General features: G+C 44.7%; 3 protein-coding genes across 8 annotated transcripts in view; 2 read left to right on the top strand and 1 right to left on the bottom strand.

The window, feature by feature from the left end:
- Positions 1-456: 456 nt before the first annotated feature.
- SAMD15 (sterile alpha motif domain containing 15) lies at positions 457-3,609 on the bottom strand. Its single transcript, XM_079308595.1, has 3 exons — positions 3,414-3,609; positions 3,160-3,258; positions 457-852 (listed from the first exon to the last, which is right to left on the bottom strand). The coding sequence occupies exons 1-3, from the start codon at positions 3,570-3,572 to the stop codon at positions 586-588; spliced, it is 525 nt and encodes a 174-aa protein (XP_079164721.1). The 5' UTR covers positions 3,573-3,609; the 3' UTR covers positions 457-585.
- Positions 3,610-3,755: 146 nt separating this feature from the next.
- On the top strand, positions 3,756-18,856 carry TMED8 (transmembrane p24 trafficking protein family member 8). 5 transcript variants are annotated; one of them, XM_079308578.1, is made up of 7 exons: positions 3,756-3,861; positions 3,896-3,988; positions 5,019-5,097; positions 7,632-7,764; positions 8,635-8,773; positions 9,040-9,339; positions 10,360-11,648. In XM_079308578.1, the coding sequence occupies exons 2-7, from the start codon at positions 3,910-3,912 to the stop codon at positions 10,575-10,577; spliced, it is 948 nt and encodes a 315-aa protein (XP_079164704.1). In that variant the 5' UTR covers positions 3,756-3,861; positions 3,896-3,909; the 3' UTR covers positions 10,578-11,648. The 5 variants fall into 5 exon arrangements, 4 of the variants coding, with proteins under 4 accessions (XP_079164704.1, XP_079164705.1, XP_079164706.1 ...); XR_013774599.1 differs by adding an exon at positions 9,515-9,652 and having other exon boundaries at positions 3,777-3,988; positions 10,360-10,494; XM_079308579.1 differs by adding an exon at positions 15,653-18,856 and having other exon boundaries at positions 3,783-3,988; positions 10,360-10,614.
- Positions 18,857-19,652: 796 nt separating this feature from the next.
- The window catches only part of LOC306803296 (uncharacterized protein), a 119,711-nt gene continuing 114,112 nt past the window's right edge, over positions 19,653-25,251 (top strand). For both annotated transcript variants that reach the window (XR_013774598.1, XM_079308557.1), the window contains exons 1-6: positions 19,653-21,648; positions 21,963-22,139; positions 22,411-22,516; positions 23,021-23,143; positions 23,657-23,891; positions 24,886-24,909. Coding sequence is in view for 1 of the 2 variants with exons in the window: in XM_079308557.1 (XP_079164683.1) it covers positions 21,536-21,648; positions 21,963-22,139; positions 22,411-22,516; positions 23,021-23,143; positions 23,657-23,891; positions 24,886-24,909 (778 nt within the window). In the remaining variant the exon portion in view is untranslated. The remainder of the gene's footprint in view (positions 21,649-21,962; positions 22,140-22,410; positions 22,517-23,020; positions 23,144-23,656; positions 23,892-24,885; positions 24,910-25,251) is intronic.

Here is a 25,251-nt window from a genome sequence, read left to right as displayed (position 1 = left end):
AACACTGCCTGCCTGGTTTTGCCTCACAGGAAATCATTTACTGGCCTCTGTGGTGAGGCCAAGAATTAGTTTTGCATGTTGCACCTAGACTCCTTGCTTAATTATGATTGCTGACAGCAGCTGTCACCACACCTGTACACCAATTATTGTATATGCCATTTATCTTACATCTGGGTTTCAGAGCAAGCCCAGTCTGCAGACACTGAAGCCTGGGAGAAATCTATTCACTTGAGCATCTGGGAAGTTCGTATCAATCACTTGTGCCTAAAATATTTGCCTAATTGATTTCTGGTCTTTTTTAATCAACTGTCAAGCAGAAGTGAAAGGCAGACAATGGTACAGTCTGATCTACAACCTCCACTTCACTTAGTTCATGTAAGCAAATGAAGTATTGCTGAAAAGAGACAATGTGTAATGGGTTTGGTGTAATAAAATGTCTAAGAGCAGCAGTGGCAGTGCAGTGCACAATTTTTTGTAATTATGTAAAGGTGGAACTTTACCTCCTTGAACAATCTGCAAGGTAACAAGGGTACAGTGGCTGTGGCTGCTGGGCTTCTTACAAAGGCAAAAATTCAGCATGAGTCTCTAATTCTGCCTCCGCATGTGCTGTGATGCAGGGAGAGCATCCACTCCCACCATGGTCTGGGATCCTTGCAAAGAAGGGACTGTAGCATAGGGCTCCAGTCCTGCTTTCTGGACAAACTGTGAGAAAGTGAGGGCATCTGCCTTCTTTCCTGTTGGTGCCTTTCTCTCTAGGAAGAGACCCATATTGTCTCTGTATGGGAGGGCAATGGATCTGCTGAAGAGAGGCTCCTCAATCCCCAGCAGCTCTCGCACGTGTCGTGAAATTTCCTGAAATACAAGACAAAACACCAGAAATTGTCATTTCTCAAACCAACACAATAGGGAAACAGCTAAAACCATCTATTCCATGTCAGAGCAGCAGGAAAAAGAAGTGATATTCTCAATTTTGGTACAGTTTCATGCTTGAAGTTTCAACACAAGGGGGATCTGAATCCATAAGTCCCATGGGACTCTGTAAAAGCAGGGCATATCACCTTCTCTTGAGATTTACTATCAGGGATGGCATCACATCTGGTCTCCCAGTGGCATAAATATAGCTCTGCCTTCATCTTTGCACTTCAAGGACAAACAAGTTATGGGTGAATGAACTGCAGTCACTTCCGCTCAATGCAAAATCATCGCTGTTTGTTAAATTATAATGCCAATGACAATCTACACAAAGGTGTAAAAAGTAATTAGCAAAAAGTCATATTGTTCATTTAGAAAATGATGAGTGTACAGTTGTCTGAGCCAGCTGGACCTGGAACTGTGAGTGAGCAGAGCCTTACCATTGTTTTTGAAGCAACTTCTGAGAATTTAACTGTCTAATTTGATTGAAGCTTCAAAATACAATTTGCAAAGTTTTACTGATCTTTCACTGTATTTGTTCAAAACTTTCCCCCAACTTTGACTCTGAAAAGTAGTGCCCTAATTTTGGCAATAACAAAAGAACGCCAGACTTGTATCTTGAGTGGTTTTGATATTTAAAATACCAGTACAGTGGGATTAAAACCAGCAGTTACGTCACTTGTCCATGCTGCATAGCTTCCACATAATTAGCTGTGTAATTCTCTACCAAACTGCCATTTCCCCTAAACTGTAAACAGTTTCTGTCTGCTGAACTGATGCTATCACTCTTATTTCTATAGTAACTGTATCAGTTTCAACTGCCTTAAACTTTTCACCTGTTCTAGCAGACACTTCCTGAAAGACCCACAGGGCCACATCCTGCAGAGTGCTGCATACTTGGATTTTCTCATAATAAAATTATTTAAAACAAATAACTGGCAGGATAGGGTATGACCTTTGAGAACATCTAGGCTCCACTGAAGTCTGTGAGATGTTCCTGATTTACTTGCAAGCTTTAGAAAACATTACTGAGCCAGTCTCACTTCCAAGCTTGTGGCAATATCCTGACTGTCTATTGCTTATCTGGAAGAATTTCAGTTCCTATGAGAGGAAGAATGGGTTACAGCTGATATGTCCAACCCATGGCCTAATATTACTCAGCAATTGAACTGACACCATACATAATCCCCATATCCCAATGACAGGGTGAGGCTTACAAAGTCTATAAAATTCTTCCACTTTTGGAAAGCACAAATGACTATAGTCTCTATCTGCTTGTACCAGATATATGCGTGAAGTTTTGCTGTCTGAAAAACTTAAACAAAGGTATCAGCCTTTCTCTCAAAACAGTAGTCAAAGTCATGGCACTAGTTAATGTTTTTGGTGGCATATTTAGTTGCAAACAAACAGTTAAGATTGTGCAACCAGATAGAACTGTGGTGAAATTGCATTTTGGTACTGTAGAATAAAATAAACAGTATTAATACTGTAGTCACTGGTGCATAAAGCTTCTTCTTTTTTCTTGGTTTGAACTTCTACCTGTCTTCTGGTGAAAGCAACTTCAAACTGTGGTGCAAAACAGATTATTTGGCTTTGTAAATGCAGCTCCTTTGTGGTTTCCACTAGGGGAGGAAAAGAGGGTAATGAAATCTAAGTCAACTTTTTGATTTTCTGAACTTTTAGGAAGCTTTGGAAGGCCAGATTGTAGCCCCCAAGTTTAACCTTAACTATCAGTGTTTGTTAAAGAAAATATGTAGGTTTGAAAAGAGAAAGAGCAATTACACATTAATAAAATGAGGAAGAAAAAGAGCTCCCATTTGTGTCCAGCAAAGCGTAAAAGGAGGAAATAAAAACAAGTGGTCCTTTTGCTGCTTGAGATCAGTGCCTCAATTGCTGCAGGTTAAATCTAACTAGATTTTCATAAGTTCTACAAATAAGTAAGTGGAAAATTATTTAAAAGAAATTTTGAGGGTACATGCATATTGCTAAGCAATTTTATAGGGCAACACACACTTAAAGAAAGGCTAAGCACTTATGGTGCCCCAGAGAAGCCCTAGATCTGCAGCCAGCTAAAGACCCGAATAGACCTACACTCTAACAGTATGACTGTTTGTATAAATCGGGTTGTCCAGTTTCAGGTGCTCTCTGAACCAGCTCACAGGCCATAGCCCGGGCGGCCGCCAGCAGCAGGGGCAGCGCTGGGCGCCCAGGGCAGAGCAGGAGCCCCGGGAGCGGGGCAGGGCGCACCTGCATGTGGCCGAAGTCCGTGACGCCCATGGAGGGCAGGTTGGAGCAGTTGGCCTGGATGAGGCGGCGGCCGGTGATGCCGTTGGCCCTGAAGCATTCCTGGGCAGAGAAGCGGAGAGAAAGGCGGATCGCCTCTGCCACTCCCGCCCCCTGCCCTCACACACGCACACGCTCACACACACACTGAGCTCGGAGCTACTGGCCCAGGCGGCGCCGAGGGCCGGGGCTTCCCGTTCGGACCGGCAGCCCCGCACCTCGTACTGGGGGAAGCCGAGCTGCGCCACCCACTCAGCCACTTCCTCGGCGCTCCAGGTCAGGAAGGGGCAGACGGACCGCGGTCCCCCCGCGCCCTTGGGCTCAAGCTGCGGCCCTTTAGGCACTCCAGGAGCCGAGGGACCCAGGCGCGGCTCCATCCCCAGGCCGCCACGGTAACGCGTCTTCCCGGGACCCCGTTACCGTGGCAACCGTAATTTCCGGGAGGTGCTCCCCCTTCTCCCTTCCGCCACTGCCTCCCTGCTGTCAGCCTGCGGCGCCGCCCGCGCCCCGCGGCTCTGCAGAACTAAATGCTGATTGGCTGCGTTGTCGAGGGGGGAGGCTGAGGCTTGAGCACCGAGGCGCCACCATCTCCCTGCGGCTCAGCTCACACGCACTCGCTCGGGTGTTTCCGTCTCCCCACCCCCGCTCGGGTGTTTCCGGCCGCCCCGCTCCGGCCGCGCTCGGGTGTTTCCGGCCGCCCGCCGAGCTGTGCCCATGTCGGACGCGCTCTCCGCCGCCGCCGGCGCGCGCTCCGAGCCCCCGGGCGACGACGCCGCGCCCCGGGGTCCCGCAGGTACGGGCTGGGCGGGGCAGGGGCAGCGCTGGCCTGACGGGAGAGTTTCCTTTCCATGGTGGGTTAGCTCGTTTCTGCCAGAGAAGCCGTGTTTCCGGGGGCAGCTCCCTGCGGTGCCCGCTGCGGACAGCAGCGCCCGGGTGAGGGGCTGAGCGGAGGGACCGGGCTGTGGGGGCCGGGCTGTGGTTTCTCCGCCTGCTCGCCTGCCGCTGCAGCTGGAGCTCCTCGGTGCAGCGGGAAGAGCTGCGGTGCTGGGGTCTGTGCTTTCCCCGCTCCGTGCAGCGGGAAGAGCTGCGGTGCGGGGGTCTGTGCTTTCCCCGCTCCGTGCAGCGGGAAGAGCTGCGGTGCTGGGGTGTGTGCTTTCCCCGCCCCGCGGGAGCGGGCTGTGCCCTGGGCTGGCGCCCCTCGGCTGCCGCGCTCTCCTGCCCGCCCTGGTCCCGGCAGTGGCCAGCGGCTCCGGGGGGCATCAGCAGCCTGCCGAAGCTGGAACTTGTCCGTGCCCTGTTCGCTGCCTCAGCGCCAACCAGAGCAGGGCTGTGAAGCGCGGACCGCAGTCGTGTGGGGGCAGAGCTTTCCCTGAGTTCGGGAGACTGGGGAGGACCGGAGCCGTCTTTATAGACGGTCCTTTCAGCACTGACCTAGGAATTTCCATCTGTAAGCTGTTGCACGATTGCTTTTTCCAGGGCTTTGTCAGCTCAGCTTTACATGATGAAATTTGGCCTTGTGCTGTCCTTCTAAAGCTAGAATTACTGATTCCTGGATAAACCCTGCTTCTGAGAATGGCTTTACACCAAAAACATGCGTAGGTTTTTGTTCTCCCTTTCGAAGGGTTGAGGCCATTAAAAATCTTTGTTCCGCAAGGTTCTAGATGCGGCTCATAACACGAAAAACTGGTTGGCACAGGTCTTTGTTCCATAGCTGTGTGACCTTGTCAGTGTTTGAGTGCTGGCTGCAGGTTTTTTTCCTGTCAGTGTATTATAAACACCAATATTTATTTCCACTTCTCTTCCTATATTCTGTTTGTTGTTAGAAAATGAAGACTCAGCCCAAAAGACAGAGATTGCAGATCAGCTAGTAGATTCTTTGGAGTCCAGTACTTCGCAGAGCGGGTAGGAAAACCTTTCTGTGTGTTGTGGCCCCCATGCATGATAGTCTGGTTCATTCCTGTGACCCCTTCTGTATGGCAGTTTGTTCTGTGCAGGTGAAAAGAAGGGACTGGAGACTGAATTGTCTGCTTTGGGACAGTATACATTGGAATCAGTGTGGGAGTACCTGTTTTTACAGGCTTTAAGGTTGTTTTGAAGCTTATGAAATATAGTTCATGGCTCAGCTATTCAAATCACACAGTCCTTCACCCTGAAAGGAACCCAATGTGGTTTTATAATCCATTATAAGAGCTACCACATTTTCAGGGGGAAATTTTCTATATCCTATCTGAAGAATACATTAATAATTGAGCATGCCTATTGTCTGTAAATCTGGTGGAAGCTGTACAAGAAAATGCCTTTTACTATTTTCTTGACAATGTTTTGTCTTTTTTGTTTGTCGTTTGTTTTCTGCGTCTCTCCATTAATGCTGCTGCTCAACAGATGTGGTGTTTGTGGCCAAGTAATTTCATTGGTTACAAGCACTAATACTGTGCAGTGCAGTTTCACTTGACATTATACATTTGTTGCACAGGATGCAATTTCAGAAATGTGTGAGTTTATTACAGTAGGTAAACCACAGCTTCATCAAAAAGTCCAGGAAAAAAAACCCCACATCACACTACCCTTCTTCCCTAAACAGCAGTTTGATGCCATCTTGGTTTGATGCTGCTGACTTCTCTATCAGACTTCCTGACTTTAAATGAGTTCTTCCATCTTTTTATTATATCCTCTAATTTTCTTTAAAGAGGTTAATACACACCATGAGCAAAAGAGTCAAAGTAGATGATGGATATTTGTGGACATTACCTATTAAATTTGTCTTAATTTAGATCTTTTTCAAAGGGATGGGCATGGTCCGAAAGGTTTGTGTGAGGAGAAATCAGCTGAACTCTGTCTTTGTAAGTCTGCTTGTAAAGCTCATGTAGCTCTTCCTAATCTTTCAGTAAGACTCTTGGGTATCAGTGGTATCTTGAGGAAAAAGTTTCCCAAACTGTAAGCTGCTGTGTTGATGGGGAGCTTTTTGAGCAGATGTGTGCATCTATGGTAGCAAATGATCAAATGGCCCATCTAGGTGTGTTCATGCAACTGCTAAACTGAAATGCAAATAGGCTGGAAAATGATAGCATAGAAGTCCAAAAATTCTACCTTTAAAAAATTGTTCCCACCAAGCATCCCTTCTTATCTTGTCCATCAGCTGCCATTTTGTGGACCTGCTATTCATTTCATTAGAGTTGTTCTTACAGACCTTCTGGTCTATCATGCCAATTCTAGGAAAGAAACTCACACTGTTAAGAGAATGTAAGTAAAAAATGTCTTTGTTTCTGGATAAATTCTGTAGTGGCATAGGAATAAGAATTTGAAAACAAAGGCCACATTTTCCCTGTTCAGGTCTGCTCTGTGGATGCAGAATATGTGTATATTTTAATTTATTTTCAATCATTCCAAACTATACTCACAGTCTGCTTCCTTGCTAATGAGACTATTTCTCATTTCTGAAAGGAGACATTTGAAGAAATACGTTTTTTTTTTCCATTTATGCTGTGTTCTCATGTTTCTGATCCTTTAGAGCTAGGCAGATGACATTGGTTTTATAGTGCTGTGAGAAGGTTTTGATTTTCAAAAGTGCAAATATTTCTATTCTTATTTAATACTAGGTTTCTTTCTGTAGAAGTTTCACATATGTATGAGAGCATTACAGAGGACACTATTCTGGCATCTGAGTTCATTTGGGATTGGAAGTCTAGCTATGGACAACATGCAGCAATTTTTAAAATATAACTTAGAAGAAAATCCTCAGCAGAAAATAAATGCCAGAGATGTTTGCTTTCTTGCCCATTCTTCTCCTGCTACATTGCATTCTTATTGTTTTAGTGTGTCCATTTTCTTTTGTTACAGTGCAGTGCTCAGGCCTCTTTGCTTAAGTTACTGTGCTGCCTGTTGAACATCTTGCTGCTTGCTTATCTGTGGAGTGTATTTCAATATGGCAGAGAGACACTTGGGTGCTCCCCCTATCTCTAGGGATTGCTAGTAGGAAAGGCAAAATGGACCACTTAAATAGATGGCATTCTCAGGATGGCTGTCAAAATTGTTCTCAATTCTTTCACTGGATCCAGTTGACCTCTGAGGGAGTATGCAGATGCCATGCAGTAGCTGGCATAAAAGAAATTGTCCTTTCTTGGGCAGAAAAAGTTGCTACTGATGTCTGTCCTCACTATAGTGTTGTTGAGCCAGCATGCTGTGCAGTGAATTTCTGCCATCTAAAGGGCAGTAAATATGGAGTATCCCACTGCAGTTGTTCCCCCTGGCTCACATGGAAGATAATCCTGCAGAGATGGCAGGACTGGGGTGGGCAGGGGTTCTTTGTCCAGCTGGGAGGTGCTGACCACAGAAGCTTGTTCCTTCAATTCATTTGAATTTGAATTTCCAGAGCAGTGATTCCTCTGCTGGCTGTGCCCTGTGTGCAAGTGCTGAATTGTACTGCTCTCTTCCTCCAAAAGGTCACAGGCTTGGGCGCACCTGAGCACAAGCACAACAGAGCATTTGAAGGAAGAAATTGACACTCTGGGGGACCAGAAAGTGGCTGAACTAGAAGAGAAGCTGCCTGACCAAATCCAATCTCTCAAAAAGGTAGATGGGCATTTCTTATGTCTGAGAACAAAGAAGTGCAGCAACAGTTTTCCCACCCTACTATTGTGCTTGCTGCTATGGGACTGAGGCTCCAAGAGTTGTGTTAAGATAAAAGTAGTATTAACATAGATTCAGTCACATTTTATCCTGTACATTAGTGGGCAATAAATGGTACCAGTCTAATTTGCAAAATCCCTCCTGTCTTCAGCTAGTCCTTGCTTCCTTGCTCAATGAGGCTTCAAGGTAATTCTCACCTTCTGCTCTTATCTGGTGTTTCTGGAAATTCCATTCTTGTGGATTTATGAAAGAGGGAACTGAAAGTCCCTTGTTTCTTCTTGTCAGCAGCCAATTTGTTTGCCTTACAGATAGAATCAGGAAAACCTGTGCAAGTGACACTGAGTTCAGGACCTGTGAGTTTGCATACATGAGAAGATGAACTTCTAACTAGGATGCAGCGATGACAGTTTGATTGTGGCTGTAGTCTAGCTGAAAGGCTCTGTGAGAGTCTGTGAAAGAGACTGTGTATTGGGAATTCTTTCCAAGAATAATTGGCTAAATCTATAAGGCTGTTGCTTTCTTAAGGGGTGACAATTAACTCTGATGCAAGTGCAAAAATGTGCCTGCGCAGGACTCCCAGGGAAATTTGTGACACTAATGCAGCATTTGACTTCAGAGTTCATAACTGGTGCAGTGGGGGAAACAATGCTGAGAGGTGTCTCAGAGCTAGTCTACACTAAGAATAGAAGCTTCTGCAGATCCTATGTGGTTTCATAAAGATGCCTGAGTTACTACTGAGTCATTTCAAATCTAGGCAGAGACTTTTTAACCAGAACAGTCTTTGTGACAATGTTTCTTATGTGCTTTGTGCAGGAAGCTGTTCCATTAACCAGCTACCATGTACCTCAGGGAGTAGGGGATATAGTCATGATTCAGTCAGATCACACTGGTGCTGTGGATATCCTTTCAGCTGAGCTGGAGACTGCAGACCTCCTTGGGGAGCAGAGAAAAGGTGAGTCCTGTAGGCAGAACTTTTGTTTGGGTAATCTTTTAAATGCCTGTCCTGGCTAGAAGAGCAGAGACTATCTTGGAGACACTTCTAATTCCTGCTGGAAGTTTGGGCTCATGGCTAGTGAGTGGGAAAACTTCACATCTGGGGCTTTTGGGAGCAGTCTGCAGATTGCAGGCTCCTTACCAGAAATAGCTTCACCGTTTTCAGGTAACTGTTTGTCAGTAGTGAAAAGTCATGTAAGCCTGTGAAATTTTCCCTTGTCTCAGCTCAGCCTCCCCCTCTGGCTGCACCCACCATGTGGACCACTGAGAAGATGAAGGAATTCAAAGCTAAGATGGGAAAGGAGAAGAATGGTCGGATGGTGGTGAAGCGAGGCGAGGTGGTGACGGTCCGTGTGCCAACCCATCCTGAGGGGAAATGCATTTGCTGGGAGTTTGCTACGGATGACTATGACATTGGGTTTGGAGTCTATTTTGACTGGACCACAGTTACTAGCACTGCCATTACTGTTCAGGTCAGTGAATCCAGTGATGAGGAGGATGAAGAGGAGGACGAGGAAATTGAAGGTTAGTGCAGATCTTATAAGGGTTAATTTGTATTGCCTGTTGCCATGTTTCTGAGAGTATCTGACAGATGCTATAATTTCCATCTACTTTGTTTAGTCAGCCCATTTACTATCTCTGCAGCCTTTTGGGCTCTTGGTTAGAGTGATAAGAAGGCATTTAGCCCTTCCTGCTTCAGCATATGTCAATGGCTGTCCTCTCAAAAGCATTCTTAAAACTGAACACATGGAAAAATAAAATCAAAATTCACTCAGTGAATTCAGAAATTTTAACCTGAATGTTTTTGTTAGACACTCAGACTGAGAAATTTCTGGTGGTGAGTGGAGCAAGATTTTGCTGTTGGTTTTTTGGGTTTTGTTTGTGGTTTTTTTATGTTGGTTGTGTTTTTGTTTTTTGGTTTTGTTATTTTGTTGGGTTTTTTGGGGGGAGATGAGTGTTTTTTGTTGTTGTTTGTTTTGGGTAGTTTTTGCTTGTTTTTTTTTTTTTTCTACCATGTTTGCTAGCTGTGTCACTGTACTTGGAAACACACAGTGTGTCTTCAACAGTGTAGGTGGGAGGTTTGTGTCTGAATTTGGCAGGCCCTGTAAGCAGGGGTAGGTTCATTTATAAGGAATCCTGTTGGAGAAATGAACTGAGGACATAGACACTGTGAGGTAACAGCTAAGAGCTTTCCTGCCTCTCTTTGCTTCAAGTCTATATCACATGACTGCTGTTGTGTGTATAAAAGCAGTGAGGTGTCTAAAAGATAAGCTAAAACAGAGAGGAGATTGGGCTGGCAGGTTAGTAAATACTGTCCCATCAGTATTCCCAAGAGAACTGGTACTTGGTATGACCTTTGTGATGATAAGGAAGACTGGACTTTGTGGGAATTATTTGCAGAAAGGTTGGAGGAGATGCTCTGGGTAACGCTACCACAGGTAGCCTTCCATACAGCTGCATGTCTGTGTTGCATTCTGGTCTTGTTGGTGTTTTCCTGAATGATGTAGTGGTTCAGGCCTGCTGACTAGTGTCTCTCCCATCCAGGCCTGTCCCCCGTGGGTGATGTGGAGCGGGGTTGCAGGAGCTCCCTGCGCAGCCGCTATGGAGAGGTCATGCCTGTGTACCGGAGGAACAGCCACCGGGAGGTGCAGGCAGGCAGCCACGAGTACCCGGGCGAGGGCGTCTACCTGCTGAAATTTGATAACTCCTACTCCCTGCTCCGCAACAAGACTCTGTTCTTTCACGTCTACTACACTAGCTGAAGAGGAGGGAAGGGGCAAGGATGGCAGGCAGGTGATGGTGAGTGTAGCAGGCTGCCACCCAGCCCTGGTACTGCCTGACGGGCGCTGCTGTGTGACAGAACCACGGAGCAATTCTGCCAGCTCTTCTTTGGACACAAACTGGTTTCTCTGCACACCCTTCTTACCCACTGTCCCAAGGGAGAAAGGTAGCTGTGGCTGCCTGGTTGTTCCCAGGCAGCTGCTCTTTAAAACTTCGGGAGGTCTGCTCCATGCAGGCGTTGGGCTGGGCCTTCACATCACAGCTGGCAATTGCCCAGAAGCCACGTTCAGTGGTTGTGATTCTGATCTGTTGTGCTGGTACAAAATGAAGTGAAAATAATCTGTTACTATTTTGTGAATAACTTTTCTAACTCTCCTGCTACATCTGCATCACTAGAGGGCAGCTGTTGGCTTCAGTGAGCCAGAAGTACAGCTGGCTTGTCACTTAGCCAGAATAACCCCATCACCTACTATTGCTACAGTCACCAGCAGTCAGTGCTTCCTTCACTCACATGAGTGGGTGGGAGTGCAGCCCATGCTGCAGTGGCTTGGCAGTGCTGCAACAGCTGGGCCCCAAATAGCAGTCACAGCTCTTGTTTGAATAGGGGATGGGAGCAGGGTGCACACCTCATAGTCCATAGGAAGGCTTTTCTATAGATAAGGAATTGGATTTATATCTGTTGATTGTAGACATATATAGATGATTAAAATCTCAGTGACTACCAGAAGTTCTTCTGCAATCCAGATGTGAAGCAGAAGACATTACTTACTGCCATGCTGTATGAATACAAAATGGTTGGAATACAACCAATAAATATAGAGGGATTTTTTTCTTAGTAGCAGGATGGTTCGCTGGTATTGCAACCAAATGTAGCAAGGAAAAGGCTCCCAGAGAAATGCAGTTTATCAGCTGCTATTGCTGTTGCAAAGGTATTGTTAGAAAGTTCCTTGGCATGTTGCAGTGACTAGTGATGGTATTAGTTATCACCTTCTGCTTAAGCAGTGGCTGGGTTGAACAAGGAGAAGTTAATCCATCAGAGAGGAATTTTGAAACATATTTATTTGTAACTGTTGTTTATTTTAATACTTTTAACTTGAAATTGTTCTCTTTTCTAAGAATACTGCTGTATTTACATTTTGATACCTCTTTGCAGAGACACAAAATGACTTTCCATAGTGATACTAGAAAAGTTCTGAGTTTTATTTTTAAACCATCCAGGTAAAGCACCTCTATTTGGTCCATTCCTTCCATTGAGAGGAAATGATGGACAGAATTATTTGGGGTAGTTAAAGCCAAAGATTTTGCTCTCGTAGGAGGGCTGCATATTTTTTTTAAGGGTATATTGTAAAGCTGTACAATCTGCTCTATAGTCAGGCTTACTCCTAACTATTTCTGCTTATTGATTCACTGCTCCAGAGCACTTAGTAGGTCAAAATGGTAAGAGAGGAAGCAGTCTACAGTAGAGCAGCCCAAGCTGTGAGCAGGAGGAGTGGAAATTGGAAGAGCACTGCTTGGAGCACAGTGGCTTTCTGGGGATTGGGCAAGGAGCAGTGTTGTTGCTGCTTTGGGCCCTGAGATGGGGAGAAAACAGTCACCTTCCTCAAAAGAGTGTGTGTTCACCAGGATGGGGTGGGAATTGCAAAGCTGCCTTATTCAAGCAGGTTAAGCACAGGGAGACAGAGCAATAGGGCTTGGTATCTGTCAGAGCAAGATGCTCTTTCAGTTAGCAGCTGGCAGAGGGCTATTCCTTCCTTTAACCTCTCATGGATGAAATGAAGAATCATCCTGTGTGGCCTTTCTACAGCACTTGAATCAGGCCTGAGCAATTTAAATGAGGTGTTTGGATTTTTTTTTCATCCTTTGTCTATTGCGTTCCTAGATGCTGATGGAGTGTCACATTTCACTTCTAACAGAGAAGTATGTTTGCTGATATAAAACATCTGTTTAACAACATTTCATAATTGATGTGCTGTGGGTAGACTAGGGAATGAGAGGCTGGAGAGCAGCACTGCAGAAAGGGATGTGGGAATCCTGGTTGATGGCAAGTTGGGCACAAGTCAGCAGTGCTCTGGCAGCCAGGAGGGCCAACCCTGTCCTGGGGTGCATCAGGCACAGCATCACAGCCAGGCAAGGGAAGGGATTGTCCTGCTCTGCTCTAAGCTGGGGCAGCCTCACCTCCATTGCTGGGGGCAGTTTTGGGAGCCACAGTATAAAAAACACATTAAGCCATTAAAGACCATCCAGAGGAGAGCCACCAGGATGTTGAAGGGTCTGGAGGGGAAGCCGTGTGAGGAGTGGCTGAGGTCACTTGGTCTTTTCAGGCTGGAGGAGACTGAGAGGAGCCTCACTGCAGTTACAACTTTCTCACAAGGGGCAGGCAGTGATCAATCTTGTGACAAGTGACAGGACTCAAGGAAATGGCATGAAGCTGAGCCAGGGGAGATTTAGTTTGGGTATAAGGAAAATGTTTTTCACCCAGATGGTGGTTGAGCACTAGAACAGCCTCCCAGGGAAGTGATCACAGCACCAAGCCTGACAGAGGTCAAGAAGTGTTTGGGCAACACTCTCAGGCACATGTTCTGATTGTTGGGGTGTTCTGAGAGAGGACCTGGACTCAATGATTGTGATGGGTCTCTTCCAACTCAACATACTCTATGATTCTATGAAGCTTTTGTACTGAGTCATTGGAAAACACCTTAAAACTATTTATGATCACACAGAAAACACTATGGACCAATGCCAGAAGAAAAGTTGCACATAAAATCAAGAAATTGGTTATGTCCCAGAGCAATAAGATCAGCCACATACATGTGTGGTCAATGCCAGGGTTCTTCAGTTTGTTCTGCAGCCTCTGGGAAATCTTGGTGATGTTGAAACTCAGTGAAGTTCTGCAAGTTTCCTCTGTTGAAGGAAATAAAAAATAGGAATTACATTTTTCTTAGAGGTTTCACTAGGTTGTTCCTTACATTATTTTTAATGTTCTTAATTTCAAAAAAATGCTTTTGTTCATCACTCAATGCACGTCAGGAAAATGTTTTTGTAAAACTGGGTACAAGCTTAAGTCAATCTGTGAAGTCCAAATTGTCACAAGTTTATAGGATTTCACTTAGTTCCATTACCTAAAAGACTGCATCAGATGGAACCTTACAGTAGAGGATTAGACTAATAATTTTCTTCAAACAGATGATGTAGGAAGTAAAAGGTATCAACAACAGGGAAATGGCAGATTTATTTAGTAAATGCTTTAACAACACAAGCCAGTCTCTGAAAATAATATCAGTGTTGGAATTAAGGTTGGTGCCAAATTGTCAGATGGGACTATACTTCTTTTCCAGCTTCAGTGGGTCTTATGAGAAAGAGGGAAAAGGGTCTGTATCCCTACAAAGGGTCTGTATCCCTATCTCCATCTATCCATCTGGTATACACTGTAGCAGCTGATGTGAAGCAGGAAAGTCTGAGGAAGTACAATAATTCACATTCAGATAGAAATTGCAGGAATCCTCAAAAATTTCTGGGCTCTTCAGACCTTTAGACTCAGAAAAGTGTTTAAATAACTGGTTTAAGAAATGAGATTTTTTAATGGGCTATTTTGTAAAAAAAATAAACATTTCATTAAAAGTTTATTGAAACTGTCATTGCTAATAACATCTGAATTTTTGAAACCTCTAGAAACACTCTAAACACAGCAACAGTTTAATAATATTTTGCACAACTATTCATACCCATATAGTAAAATAATTCCTTAAAAAGCTGATAACCAAATCCAGCAGTAGCAATTGAGTATTATGAAGACACTTTTGCAGTTCAGGTGACCTGAGTTACCACATTCTGCAATTGACATTATCCTTTCATAACAGCTTCTGGTTTAAAGGAGAGTTGACTTAGTAAAGCAAATCACAAGCAAAACTGTTTGGGGATTTTACTCTCTCACCCTTTTTAAAGTATTGGTTTGTGAATAATGAAAGTTAGTGATTAAAATTGTGACGAAGAGATTAATGAAGCATCATTCAGATAGCAGGTTCAGTCATGTCAGTCAGCTCACACACATACTTGGACAGACAGGGACTGGAAGGCCAGGCTGTGCCAGGAACATCAGCAATGATGGTGACATGGCTGCAATGTGCAACTCCTCCAGTACTGAGGGAGTACAGTACACTTGTGCCTCATGAAGCACTACATGCAGCAGTAACTGGAACATGCCCAGTTCTCCCCAGATGTTCTCAAAGCTGTTCTCATGGCTTCCACACCCATCCCCTCTCCCTCCTCACCAGGTATCCTGCACTCAGCTTAGTGCTGTGAACCAGGTGTAACCCATCTCCTGCACACAACCCCACAGGTACAGCACCCCAGCACGTGTAACCTCTCTCCCACACAGCCCTGCAGGTACAGCAGCCTGGTCTAGTTGAAGGTGTCCCTGCCCATGGGAAAACAGTTGGAACTAGATGGTGTTCAAGGTCTTCTTCCAATCCAAACCATTCTATGATTTTATGAGTAAATGTGACAATAGTTTAACAAGATATGATGGCAAGGTGTACTTAATTGTTTACTGCACAGAGGACATGGTCAGAAAAATCTGTCGGGGAGACCCTCTGCTGAGTCATGAGGTTCAGAAAGGACACCCTCATTTTTTAAACTCCCTTCTTGAGGAGAATTTAGGTGTCTGGATCCAGACTTAGTTCCAGACTTGGCCAGCAGTTTACATCTAAAGGATAATGTGCATAGTCAATCCTGTATCTCAGCTAAGATTTCAGTTTTGTATGCTATTAAGCACTTAATGAGAATTCCTTAGCAAGGAATCTCTCAGCCTCAAGAAGTAAACCCTAAGAGGCATCCCCAGTTGAGTGGAGATCCTAGAGCACAGCATACTGCCATGCAGGAGAGGGTAACAGACCCTGGGCTGTCCACTATCTAGACTAAGATGATTGACATTATTTATGAAATAAAAAGTCATATTTCCATACAGGCTGTATGGTTGGTTTCCTTGTGCCTGACTGGCCCTAAGCTGTTGAGCAAGATTTATGGCCCTTAATTATATTGTTCTTACCTGTCTTCTCAGAGTCCAGCTTAAGCCAGATACAGTCCTGACCACCACTGGTGGCTGGCTATTGCTCAAGCAGACATGGGAGGGGAGAGCACACTGTCACCCAAGGCACCAAACAGAAGATAGAATAGACCCTTCAGTCTGACCACATTTGCCCACTCAATGGCTGCTATTGGTCCTTGGCTGGGAGATCTGCAGAGCCCTGTGTGTGTGCTGGTTAACATATGATGGACTATTTGGCACCTACTCCACTTTCTAATTAGGACTTACTTATGTTGGGAAGGGAACTCTGACCTGTATGTACATGAGGTATTCCAGAATTATTGATCCTCAGCTGCACAGCTTGTTGCAGGCTAGTGGGTTATCTCCATTTAAAACTATACTGTGGCCTCCCTGTTGCTAGCTTGCAGCTACTTCCCTCTTCTGTCTGTTGCTTATAAAGTTTGAAATGCATTTTGTCACGTTTTAAAAATTTAATAAAGCCCACCTTACAAACAGTTTGATCCCTTGCTGACATAGAGATAGTATGTGCCAGTTTTCAAGCCATTAGTTAATGTTTTTTGTTAAATTGCACTGTAGATGGCAAACCTCAGTTCTTGCCTTCTGAAGTGTGGACCAATCTTTAATAAGGCTTGGGTCACTCTTTTGGAACTGTGTCCATCTACCTGGTCTCACTGACTTAAGCCCAAAAGCATTGGAATGTCATCCCAATGAATGTATGCCCAGCCTGCAAATGCAGCCTGCCCACAGACAGGCCTGCTGCCGTGGAACTGAAAGCATTTGGTGTGTGTTCTTTCACTGCTTAAGTTTCCCAGAAGTATCTGGTATATTTTATGAACACAATATAATTTTAAGAATATTTAATCTTCAGGAAAGTTTCACAATTGTACAGGATAATTCATATTTTTGTTTATTTTCTTAAATTTCCACATTATACAAGTATGTTGTTTCTCAGGTATTCAAATAGCATTCATTATCAAAGTGACAACTTCTTTTTGGAAGGATACACAGTTTTTATTAACTTTCTGATAAATCCAATAGCTTGGCTATGTGGTTAGAGATTAAAAGCAGCCATTCCCTTTCAATATCAAACCCACAATTGTTTCAGAGAAATAATCTATTTTGTGTTTGTAATTTTTTCATTTTGGTATATTTCCTGGATTTGTATTCAACAAATCCTGCTTACTGGCTTAGGCAGTTATGGAAACCCTTCTTATTTAAATAGAGATGCTTTGAATTAGGCTTAGCATCAAGAAAGAAAAATAAAGTTTAAATGCAGTTGAACTTCAGAGATGGAAATTAATTCTCAGGAAAGGAAAATTTCTTTATTTCTGTGGAAGGAAGATTTCAAATAGGTTGTTAATATATTTTTCCTTTCCCTCTAAATTATCTCTAGAAATTCAGAAAGCTAAATCAAGAAAGCAGCTTTTTTTTGCATTTTGGGTTTGCTTTTGTGAAAGCACAGAATTGTTTTCCATTTTGTTTTGAATATAATTTAGATCTAAATAAAATATACATGTTCAGTCAGAGATATATTCTGTAGCAAAGCACTTGTATAAAAACTACCTTGTATAAATGTTTAGTTATAATAATGGTACTAATCTGTAGGACATTTTTTATGTCAGAGTAGGTAATAAGCTGTCCATTGTTTTCTCTTTTTTGCTTTAGGTGTAATGTAGCAGCAGGAGTTTAAAATGTATGTATTTTATTGAGAACAGAGAATTAAAATTGCTAAAATCAAGGACCACTAGTGGTACTCCTTACCTGTACTGAGGCTCTTTGGAGGTAACACATGTTCTCAGGAAAGGTTACTGGTGTCAGACACAGGCTTGTAGCAAATTAATGCTTGGGACCCATTTAATATGCATGAACAGGTAAGATGAAAATGTGTGTTCAGAGGAAGAGCTTAGCTACCTGACTTCAGGTGCTAAGGAAGTTGAGTTGCTATGCAGTGAGTCTGGAAGGCAGCCACATGCCTTTCCTTGTGGCTCTACCCTGGCAGCTTGTCTCCTTGCACCTGTGTGTGCATGTAACCTACATCAGGGGCCTGCAACTGGTCAATTATTGGGGTGCTAGACCTGCTGAGGTGAATTTGAAGTAAACCTTATTACAGGTCTAGATGCTGAAAGATTTTGTCCTTGTGGGGAATTAGGGTAGAGAATGAATCCCCAAATGAGTTCACTTTCATCCCCACTCTTCCTTCTTGTCTTGTTACTCCTATTAAAGCCACTTTACAGAGGATTTATCACAAGGTGCCTTAGGAATAAAGAGCATGTCTGAAATAAGAACCATAGGTGTCATTAACACAAGAGATTTCTTCTTATTTCTCTGCCCATTTGGGTAGGGAGTGGTACTTGCTAAGGTCAGGCAGGGATAGTCCCTCTAGGCTGTTCCTGGACATTAATCTGTTCATGGACTGCCTTGTTGCTGTGAGTAGTACAATGGTATTTGAATTTCCTGGTGCCATACATTCTTTGCCTTCATATGCTGCTGTCAGATGTCTAGGAACACCAGAGGACTACTCCTTTTGATATGCTGACACTAAACCCAAGGACCAGAGGAACACTAGATAGACATAAAAGAGTGTTTCTTATGGTCATTGATAATTTTCTCTGAAAAGAGTGTTGAAATCCAGAGTTGTGAGTGGTGTGTGCTTATGCATATTGAGTGTGGATGAGAGATCAAAGCAACAAAGTTTTTTGTTTGGGTTTTTTTAAAATTTATTTCTACAAGTGTAAAAGAAAAGACTATTTCTCCTTATCTCCTATCTGGGAAAATATTGGATGTGACAATGTCATGTAGATGAATGAGAACTTCACAACTGGCAGAATTAAAACCTGGGAACTGACTGTGTTAAATACATTGCTAATTAGACTGTGAAAGAAGACAGGAGTTTAGCAAGAGCCAAAGTGCAAAGTTTAGCATTTATCTAAAGAAGTTGATGAGCAATAAATACAAACTAAATAAAGTTTTAGAAGGTACATAAAACAGCAGAGTTGAAATGTATATTACCAGGAGAGTTTTCTGGGTGGATAGTCCACATTTGTCTGGAGAGAGTCTCTGGCTACTTATTCTGAAACTGTGGTGCTGTTGCAGGTGGAGGGTCATCAGGCCAGGTGGATGGTGGACCTGAGTCCCCTTGGCTTTTCTAGGTTCCATTCTGGATTTTACATGTCACTTTCTCAGAATCATCATACATTAAATGCAGCCTTTATTGGGGAGGGAGAGAGGAAGAATTCTGATGCATCAGTGAGGGTTATCTGTTTTAAACCCATCTGGACTGATGAGTCAAGTCCCTTGGGCAAGAAACAGGATGCCAGACAGAAAATTCAGAGTTAAGAAAACATTGCCAAGTAATGACCTTGACATTTAGGAGCTGTGTTTGGAAATGATAAATAGCTGGAGATGGCTTCCCTGCAACCTCCAAGATGCCCTGGGGACAGCTCTCCTCAGAAGGAAGCACACTGCTTCCCACTCACAGCTCCAAGCCATTAGCACAGGCTTTGATAGGGAGCAGCTTGTAGCTGGTCATACCTTTTTCAGATCTATGTTCTTGTGAACTGTGATGGTTGTTTGTCAGTCCTTATCTATGTTATGTGAATATTTTTGATGTCCTGTGATTTCAAAATTGAGTTCTCAGCGCCAACTGTTTGCTTTTCATGTGCTCACCAAGAGATGAGTTAAATAGAGAAGAGGATATTTTAACAAAATGTAGCCCTGGACTCTTTCTGAAGGGGACATATGAAGGCTATATTTATGGTGTGCTTGAATTCCTTCTGCAGTTGGTTTGTATTGTTTATATTTGATGTGTTGTGGTTGATTTGTAATAATATATTGGAACTTACTCCCTTTAAATAAACTTTTCACTATGCAACCAAGAACTTTGTCTACTGTTTAAGGCAAGTGAATATCTTGATATGAAAAATTCAACTACAGACCTTCCAACAAAACAAGGATGCAGTTAGCTTTAGGAGCAAAGAAGAGGCAAATACACAAAATATGCTTTTCAGTATACAGGAGATTCTTATGCAAATGGATAGGAAAATGCTCTGTTGTCAGCTCGTGATGATGGTTCCAGCTAGGAAATCTTTTGTCTGTTAAAACAACTGGCTGGAATACTTCTCTTGAGATTGTACTGAATGCTTGAGGAATTGGAGAGGAACAAGCAAGTAGCCAAGCTCATATAATGGACATAGGTAGAGTCTGAATACTTTACCCTCCAGTTTTTCATAGTGGTACTTGTCATATCCATTTGCAGAGATCTCCTAGCTCCTTTGTTACTTCAGCTTTCAATCTGAAGGGTTTAAAAACATCTCTTCAGTTACCAGATACTCATTAAATTGTCCAGAGAAAAGTGTTTGCCCTTCACAATTCCTCACAGCTGCTTTGCCCATCTGTTTTATCATACACAAAGGCTCTATTTCCATGTCCTGAAAGAAGCACTTGCTGGTCAAAATGAGGAATGATGTGGGAGTCATCTTTTCTCACCTATCTCATTTTGAGTTTGGCAGGACAAGTGCTGCAGAGGTTCAATTCTCTATTCTAGTCTGACATTCCCTTGCAGCACTTTTATAAACTAATTGATGGACAGGAGCAATTACAAACCAAGCTGATCCAAAGGATAGATGATTCTGCCAAGTTCAAAATGTGTCATTGCATTTTAAGACCACCAAAGGGATACAGTGCTACAGCTACTTTATTACAGTGCACTCAGAATACATCATTGTGCTTGGCTCAGGCATATGGCCAGAGGAAAACTAAGGAAAACAGTGGGGATGGAGGAAAGCAAAGCAAAATTTCACATTAGTTCTTCCCATACACCTCCACTCTGCCACTCCTCTTCCCCCTTCTGTAAGTTTTGTGGATAGGCTGCAGCAGTAACACTCAGATCATGAGGTGCTCCCTGAAGGCCTTGCAGAGACTATGTTGCCTCTGCCAGGGAAGTGGCTCTTCTCTGTTTCAGGAGAATAGGGAGAATATTGTACTTTGACTGCTGAAGTCCTGTCACTGCTTTTAGTAGTATTTGATTATCAACAGCAGTTTTAAGCTTAGCAGATCTCATTGTTATACAACTATCAGTTACCCAGTAGAGCATCTGTAGTAACACACACATAACCACATGTAATTACTGTTTAAGGAATATCTGCCACCATCCTATCTTCATTATGAGCCCTGACTGCAGAGGAAGAGAAACAAAATTCACACCTTTTTGGTGGAGGCTACAAGAAAGGTATACAGATACCATCATTTAGGAATCAGCAAGCAAATTATCCCTCTCTGGAAAGGGTCATATGGCTTGGGCTCTAGAAATGGTCAATGTCTGGAGCACAAGTTCTTTGAGGAGTGGTTGAGGGAGGTGGGGCTGTTTAGGAGGCATAGAGGGATCTTAGTCCTTCCTACAACCACCTGAAAGGAGGGTGTAGCCATGTGGGAATTGGCCTTTTCTCCCAAACAACCAGTGACAGGACAAGAGGACAGAGCCACAAGCTGTGCCAGGACAGGATCAGGTTGGACATTAGAAGGATTTTCTTCACATAAAGAGTGATTATATATGGATTGTATGGGGAGCTGGTGGAGTCACCATCCCTGAAGGTATTTAAGGAAAGACTGGATGTGTACTGCCTATATCTAGTTGACATGGTGGAGTTCGGTCAGTGGCTGTTCTCGATGAGCTGAGGTCTTTTCCAACCTAATTAATTCTGTGATTCCATAGAGGCTAATTTGGTACGAAGGCAAGGCTGGTCCCGGCTTCGGCAGGCCTGAGCAGCCGGCCCTATTCCAACACGCGGCCGGCCGGGCGGGGCGGGCCCGTCCGCAGCTGCGGGGCCGGGCCGGGGGTGCGGTGCCGCCCCCGCGGTGCTTTAATGCCGGCCCTGCGGCCCCGGCCTGCTCGCCGCCATGCAGCGCTCCCGCCGCCGGGGCTGGCCCGGGCCCGCGGGCGGCGCCCGCCAGGGCGGCCTCGCCTTCTACGTGCTGTGGGCTCTGCGGGAGCCGCCGCGGCGCCTCGGCCGGTGCGGCCCGGCCGGGCCCCGAAGGGGTTGGGCTCCCCCGCGGGCCGGGGCACCCGCACGCCCGCACACCGTGCCTCGGCCTCTCTGGAAACGCCGCTGCCCGCGTGGCTGCGCTGCTCCAGCCCTGGCCGCTCCCCCTTCTCACCCGTTATTTCCGTCCCTGCATCCTTGCGTGGCTTCATCTTTAAACGACACAAGCCCTCTCCTTTCACTCTTCCCTGGCATAACCGCGTTCTCAGGCGTTTCCATCTGTCTTTTCACCTTTTGTTTTACTCCTTGATACTACCTGTCATTTCTCGTCCCTCCCCTTGCAGCCAGTCCAGCCGGATGGGTTTCCAGGCGTGGCTGCCGCTGCCGTTGCCGCGGCAGCTGGTGGTGTTCGGGCTGGGGGACTGGAGCTGTTACTCGGCGGACACGAGCATCGCGGTGGATGTGCTGGTGGCCCCAGGCATTGCCCCGCAGCGGGTCGGCACGCTGGAGCCCGCCCGCAGGTCACAGCAGGAGCTGCCGCGGTGTCACAGGGGCATCCGGGAAAAGCTTGCTCATTTCTGCTGCTGCTGCTTCATTCTGTTGCTGTTATCCAAAAGCTTCTCAGGCCTGCTGGTTCTCCACCATGGTGTTTCCCTCTAGTGATTATTCCTTTTGGCTGCTTCCAGGGTTGGATCTCTTATGGCTTTGGGCTGTTACCATCTAGTATGGAAGCAGAAATTTTGTCCTGGTCAGTGTCACTTGTGAGCTGAAAAGCCATGGTCCTTTGTGCAGGTCTCTGGTGTGGGAAGATGACTGGAGAACAGATATTTTCATGGCCTCATTGAAAGAGATGGACAAAGGCAACCCTGTGAGGCTTGTCCTGACTGTCAATGGAAAGGTAAAAGAATTGACACTCCTCTTTTCCTTCCCAGGGTTTCAAATGTTGTCACTTCTGAGCCCCAGAACCTCCTCTCCCTGCTCAACTTTTCTTTCTGTGCTACTTCAAGGTAGAGCTGACAAACATGGATCTGTTAATGCACATCTGTGCTGAGCCTGAAACCTCTGGGATGCTCCAGGCCTATCCTCTGAACACAGTTGTGCCAGAACACCCTGTGTGTCACAGGAGATGGGCAGCAGACAGTTATTCACTTCCATTTCCACCCTCTCCTGAGTCTTTGGTACTTACGTAGTTGTTTTTACCTTGAGCTGAAGACAATGGATTTAGCATCTAGCAGTGCCTGGCTTTCCTATTCCTAGTTTGTTTTGTTGGTGTGGGAGATGAAAGGCAGGTTGTTCCATGGCAGGGTATTTGTCCCTTGCAAGACATGTTTATGCTCATGCTTTGTGTGGATGGAGGCTAGCACACTGATGGCCTTTTATTCTGTTGCTGTTTCTGCTGCAGCTGCTCCAAGGTGTGTCCAGCAGTACACCTGCCCATCCCTTCCTTGTACCAGAGACCACCCAGTCACCAGTGCTCCCACTAGATGATAAGCCTCATGGCCAAAACCTGGAGGATCCTACTGGGGTATGTGTGTTTTGGAGCCATCTTCTTGTTATTTCACCTTTTCCTTAGTGTCTTCTCCCTTACCAGTAGTCATTCAGTTGATGTCTAGCTGAAACATTTGATGCCATTTTTTCCAGTGGAGATATGGGTAAGCAAGTCCTGGAGCCAAAGTTTCTCTTGTGCTGAAGAAAAATAGAATCTCCACTGAAATGCCTTTTTAAATGTTGAATGTTGTAGTCCTTGCTGGGATGGTCAACCAGCCCATTCATTCATAGTACAGACAGCTTTTTTGCCCTTCCATGTTCTAGCTGTGCCCAGCAGCCAGCAGTCTGAAAGCCAAATACAGCACTCAGCAGCAGATAGCTGCAATGCTCTGTATCTGTTTGGCTGACACTGATGGCATGTTGGCCCTTAAAACTCAATGGGAAGATGAGTCTAAAAACAGTTACCACATCTCTGGCCCAGGAAGATGCAGTTCACAGTAGCCTCAGGTATCTTTCTTCTGGGCTGATTTGGCTGGGACTCATGTCACAGGTTAAGAGTCAGAGCTCAGAGGTGGCTACCAGAGCATCCAGGCCTGTGAAGGATGTCCAGCCACCACTGAGGACTGTAGTGGTGCCATGTGCCCTGAAGTCACCAGCTGGAAAGGTGGAATCCAGTGAGGCCTGGAGGAAGAGTCCTGACCAAGGACCACCAAGAGTCCACTCCAAAAAGCCCAGGAAAGTTCTATTTGAACCCACAGCATCGGAGAGAAATCTTGATGAAGAAGGTAACTCTGATGGCTTCCAACTTTATTTTACAGATCTTGTCTGAATGACCTGTCAATGCTGCTGGGCTGCACCTTCCCAGTCCATCTCTCTATTTACCTCCAAAACATGATGGGCTTGTATGCTTGGCTTTGAAGTACTGATAATGCTCTTTATTCCTGGACCAGCTGCTTGATTAGTTTTTGCCTGCTGGGAAAAGGCCAGAAATAGAACATGGGATATTCTTATGCCTATCTTTTCATACAAGCAAAATCGTTTTATAAATTAAGGCAAATATTGTTAACCTTGTCTTGCAAGAGAGTAAATTGAGGCATAATAATGTAACCTACTGTGATGTTCTGTAGCCTCTGCATTAGTCTGTTTGTACCCCTACTAACAGCATACCACTTGGTCCACAGAAGACATTGGTCATTATTACAGTGTAGAGAATACAAAAAAAACAAAACAAAAAAACCCACATAAATGTATGTATGTAATTAGTATAACTGTACTGACTTTTGAGTAGTGAGAAGGCAACTGCCAAGGGGTTTGGAAAGAAAACCTTAGGCTTTTGGAGTGGAAATTCCAAGTCAGCTCCAGAGTGTGACCAAGCTTATGTGTAAAAGTTTGGCAATAACTTAGTGGTCCTGATAAGAAATTATTTATTGGGACTTGCCTTGCCTTTTCATAAAGGCAAATATATCTCCATCATGAAATTTTTTCTGCTGCAGGCAGTGTGACAAGGGGGGGAAACAAACTTCCATCAGAGGGGTAAAATGCAATGGTGACAGCATTTGGCAGTCAGAGGAAGTGTGCCCTGCTTTTACCTATCTTCTGCATTTCCTCTCACAAGAGTTCATGATTCTTGGTCTTGCACCTTGTTTGTTGCAATGGGGTAGTTTTGTGCTGGAAGTTGGAGGGAGGAAGGTCAAAGGGCTCTTACATGGTGGAGCTGACCACTTTCCACAGTATGTCTCCTGGCTGCTTTATGGGGCCATCTCTGTGTTCCCTCTGCAGATCTGGCAGTGAAGGAGCTGCAAGGTGAGGATTTGGTTCCTAGACCCTGGTTTGTCTATTCAGGCACTCAGTGATTATATTCCTTCCCTTCAACATCAGAAGCCTCTCATGCTTCATCCTGTATCTCCCCAGTGATCAAGAATAACAAGCAGGTAGTGTCTATGTACTGTTCCTCTTCATACAATTGCCATCAGTGTTTCCAGTACTGTCAGACTCTCAAGTATGTTTCTTTAGCCCCTCTGAATCTCAGGCACACCTCTGGGTACATAGCACTTTGAGGAAAAAAGGTAAGATAAGAAATAGACTTTGATTAAAAAGTATTTTTTTAGCTTGCTCAGCCAACTACAGGGTAGGATGGAAGGGGAA

This window comes from Erithacus rubecula, assembly GCF_903797595.1.
Source record: "Erithacus rubecula genome assembly, chromosome: 6".
Lineage (NCBI taxonomy): Eukaryota > Metazoa > Chordata > Aves > Passeriformes > Muscicapidae > Erithacus > Erithacus rubecula.
This window is presented reverse-complemented; position numbering and strand designations above follow the sequence as displayed.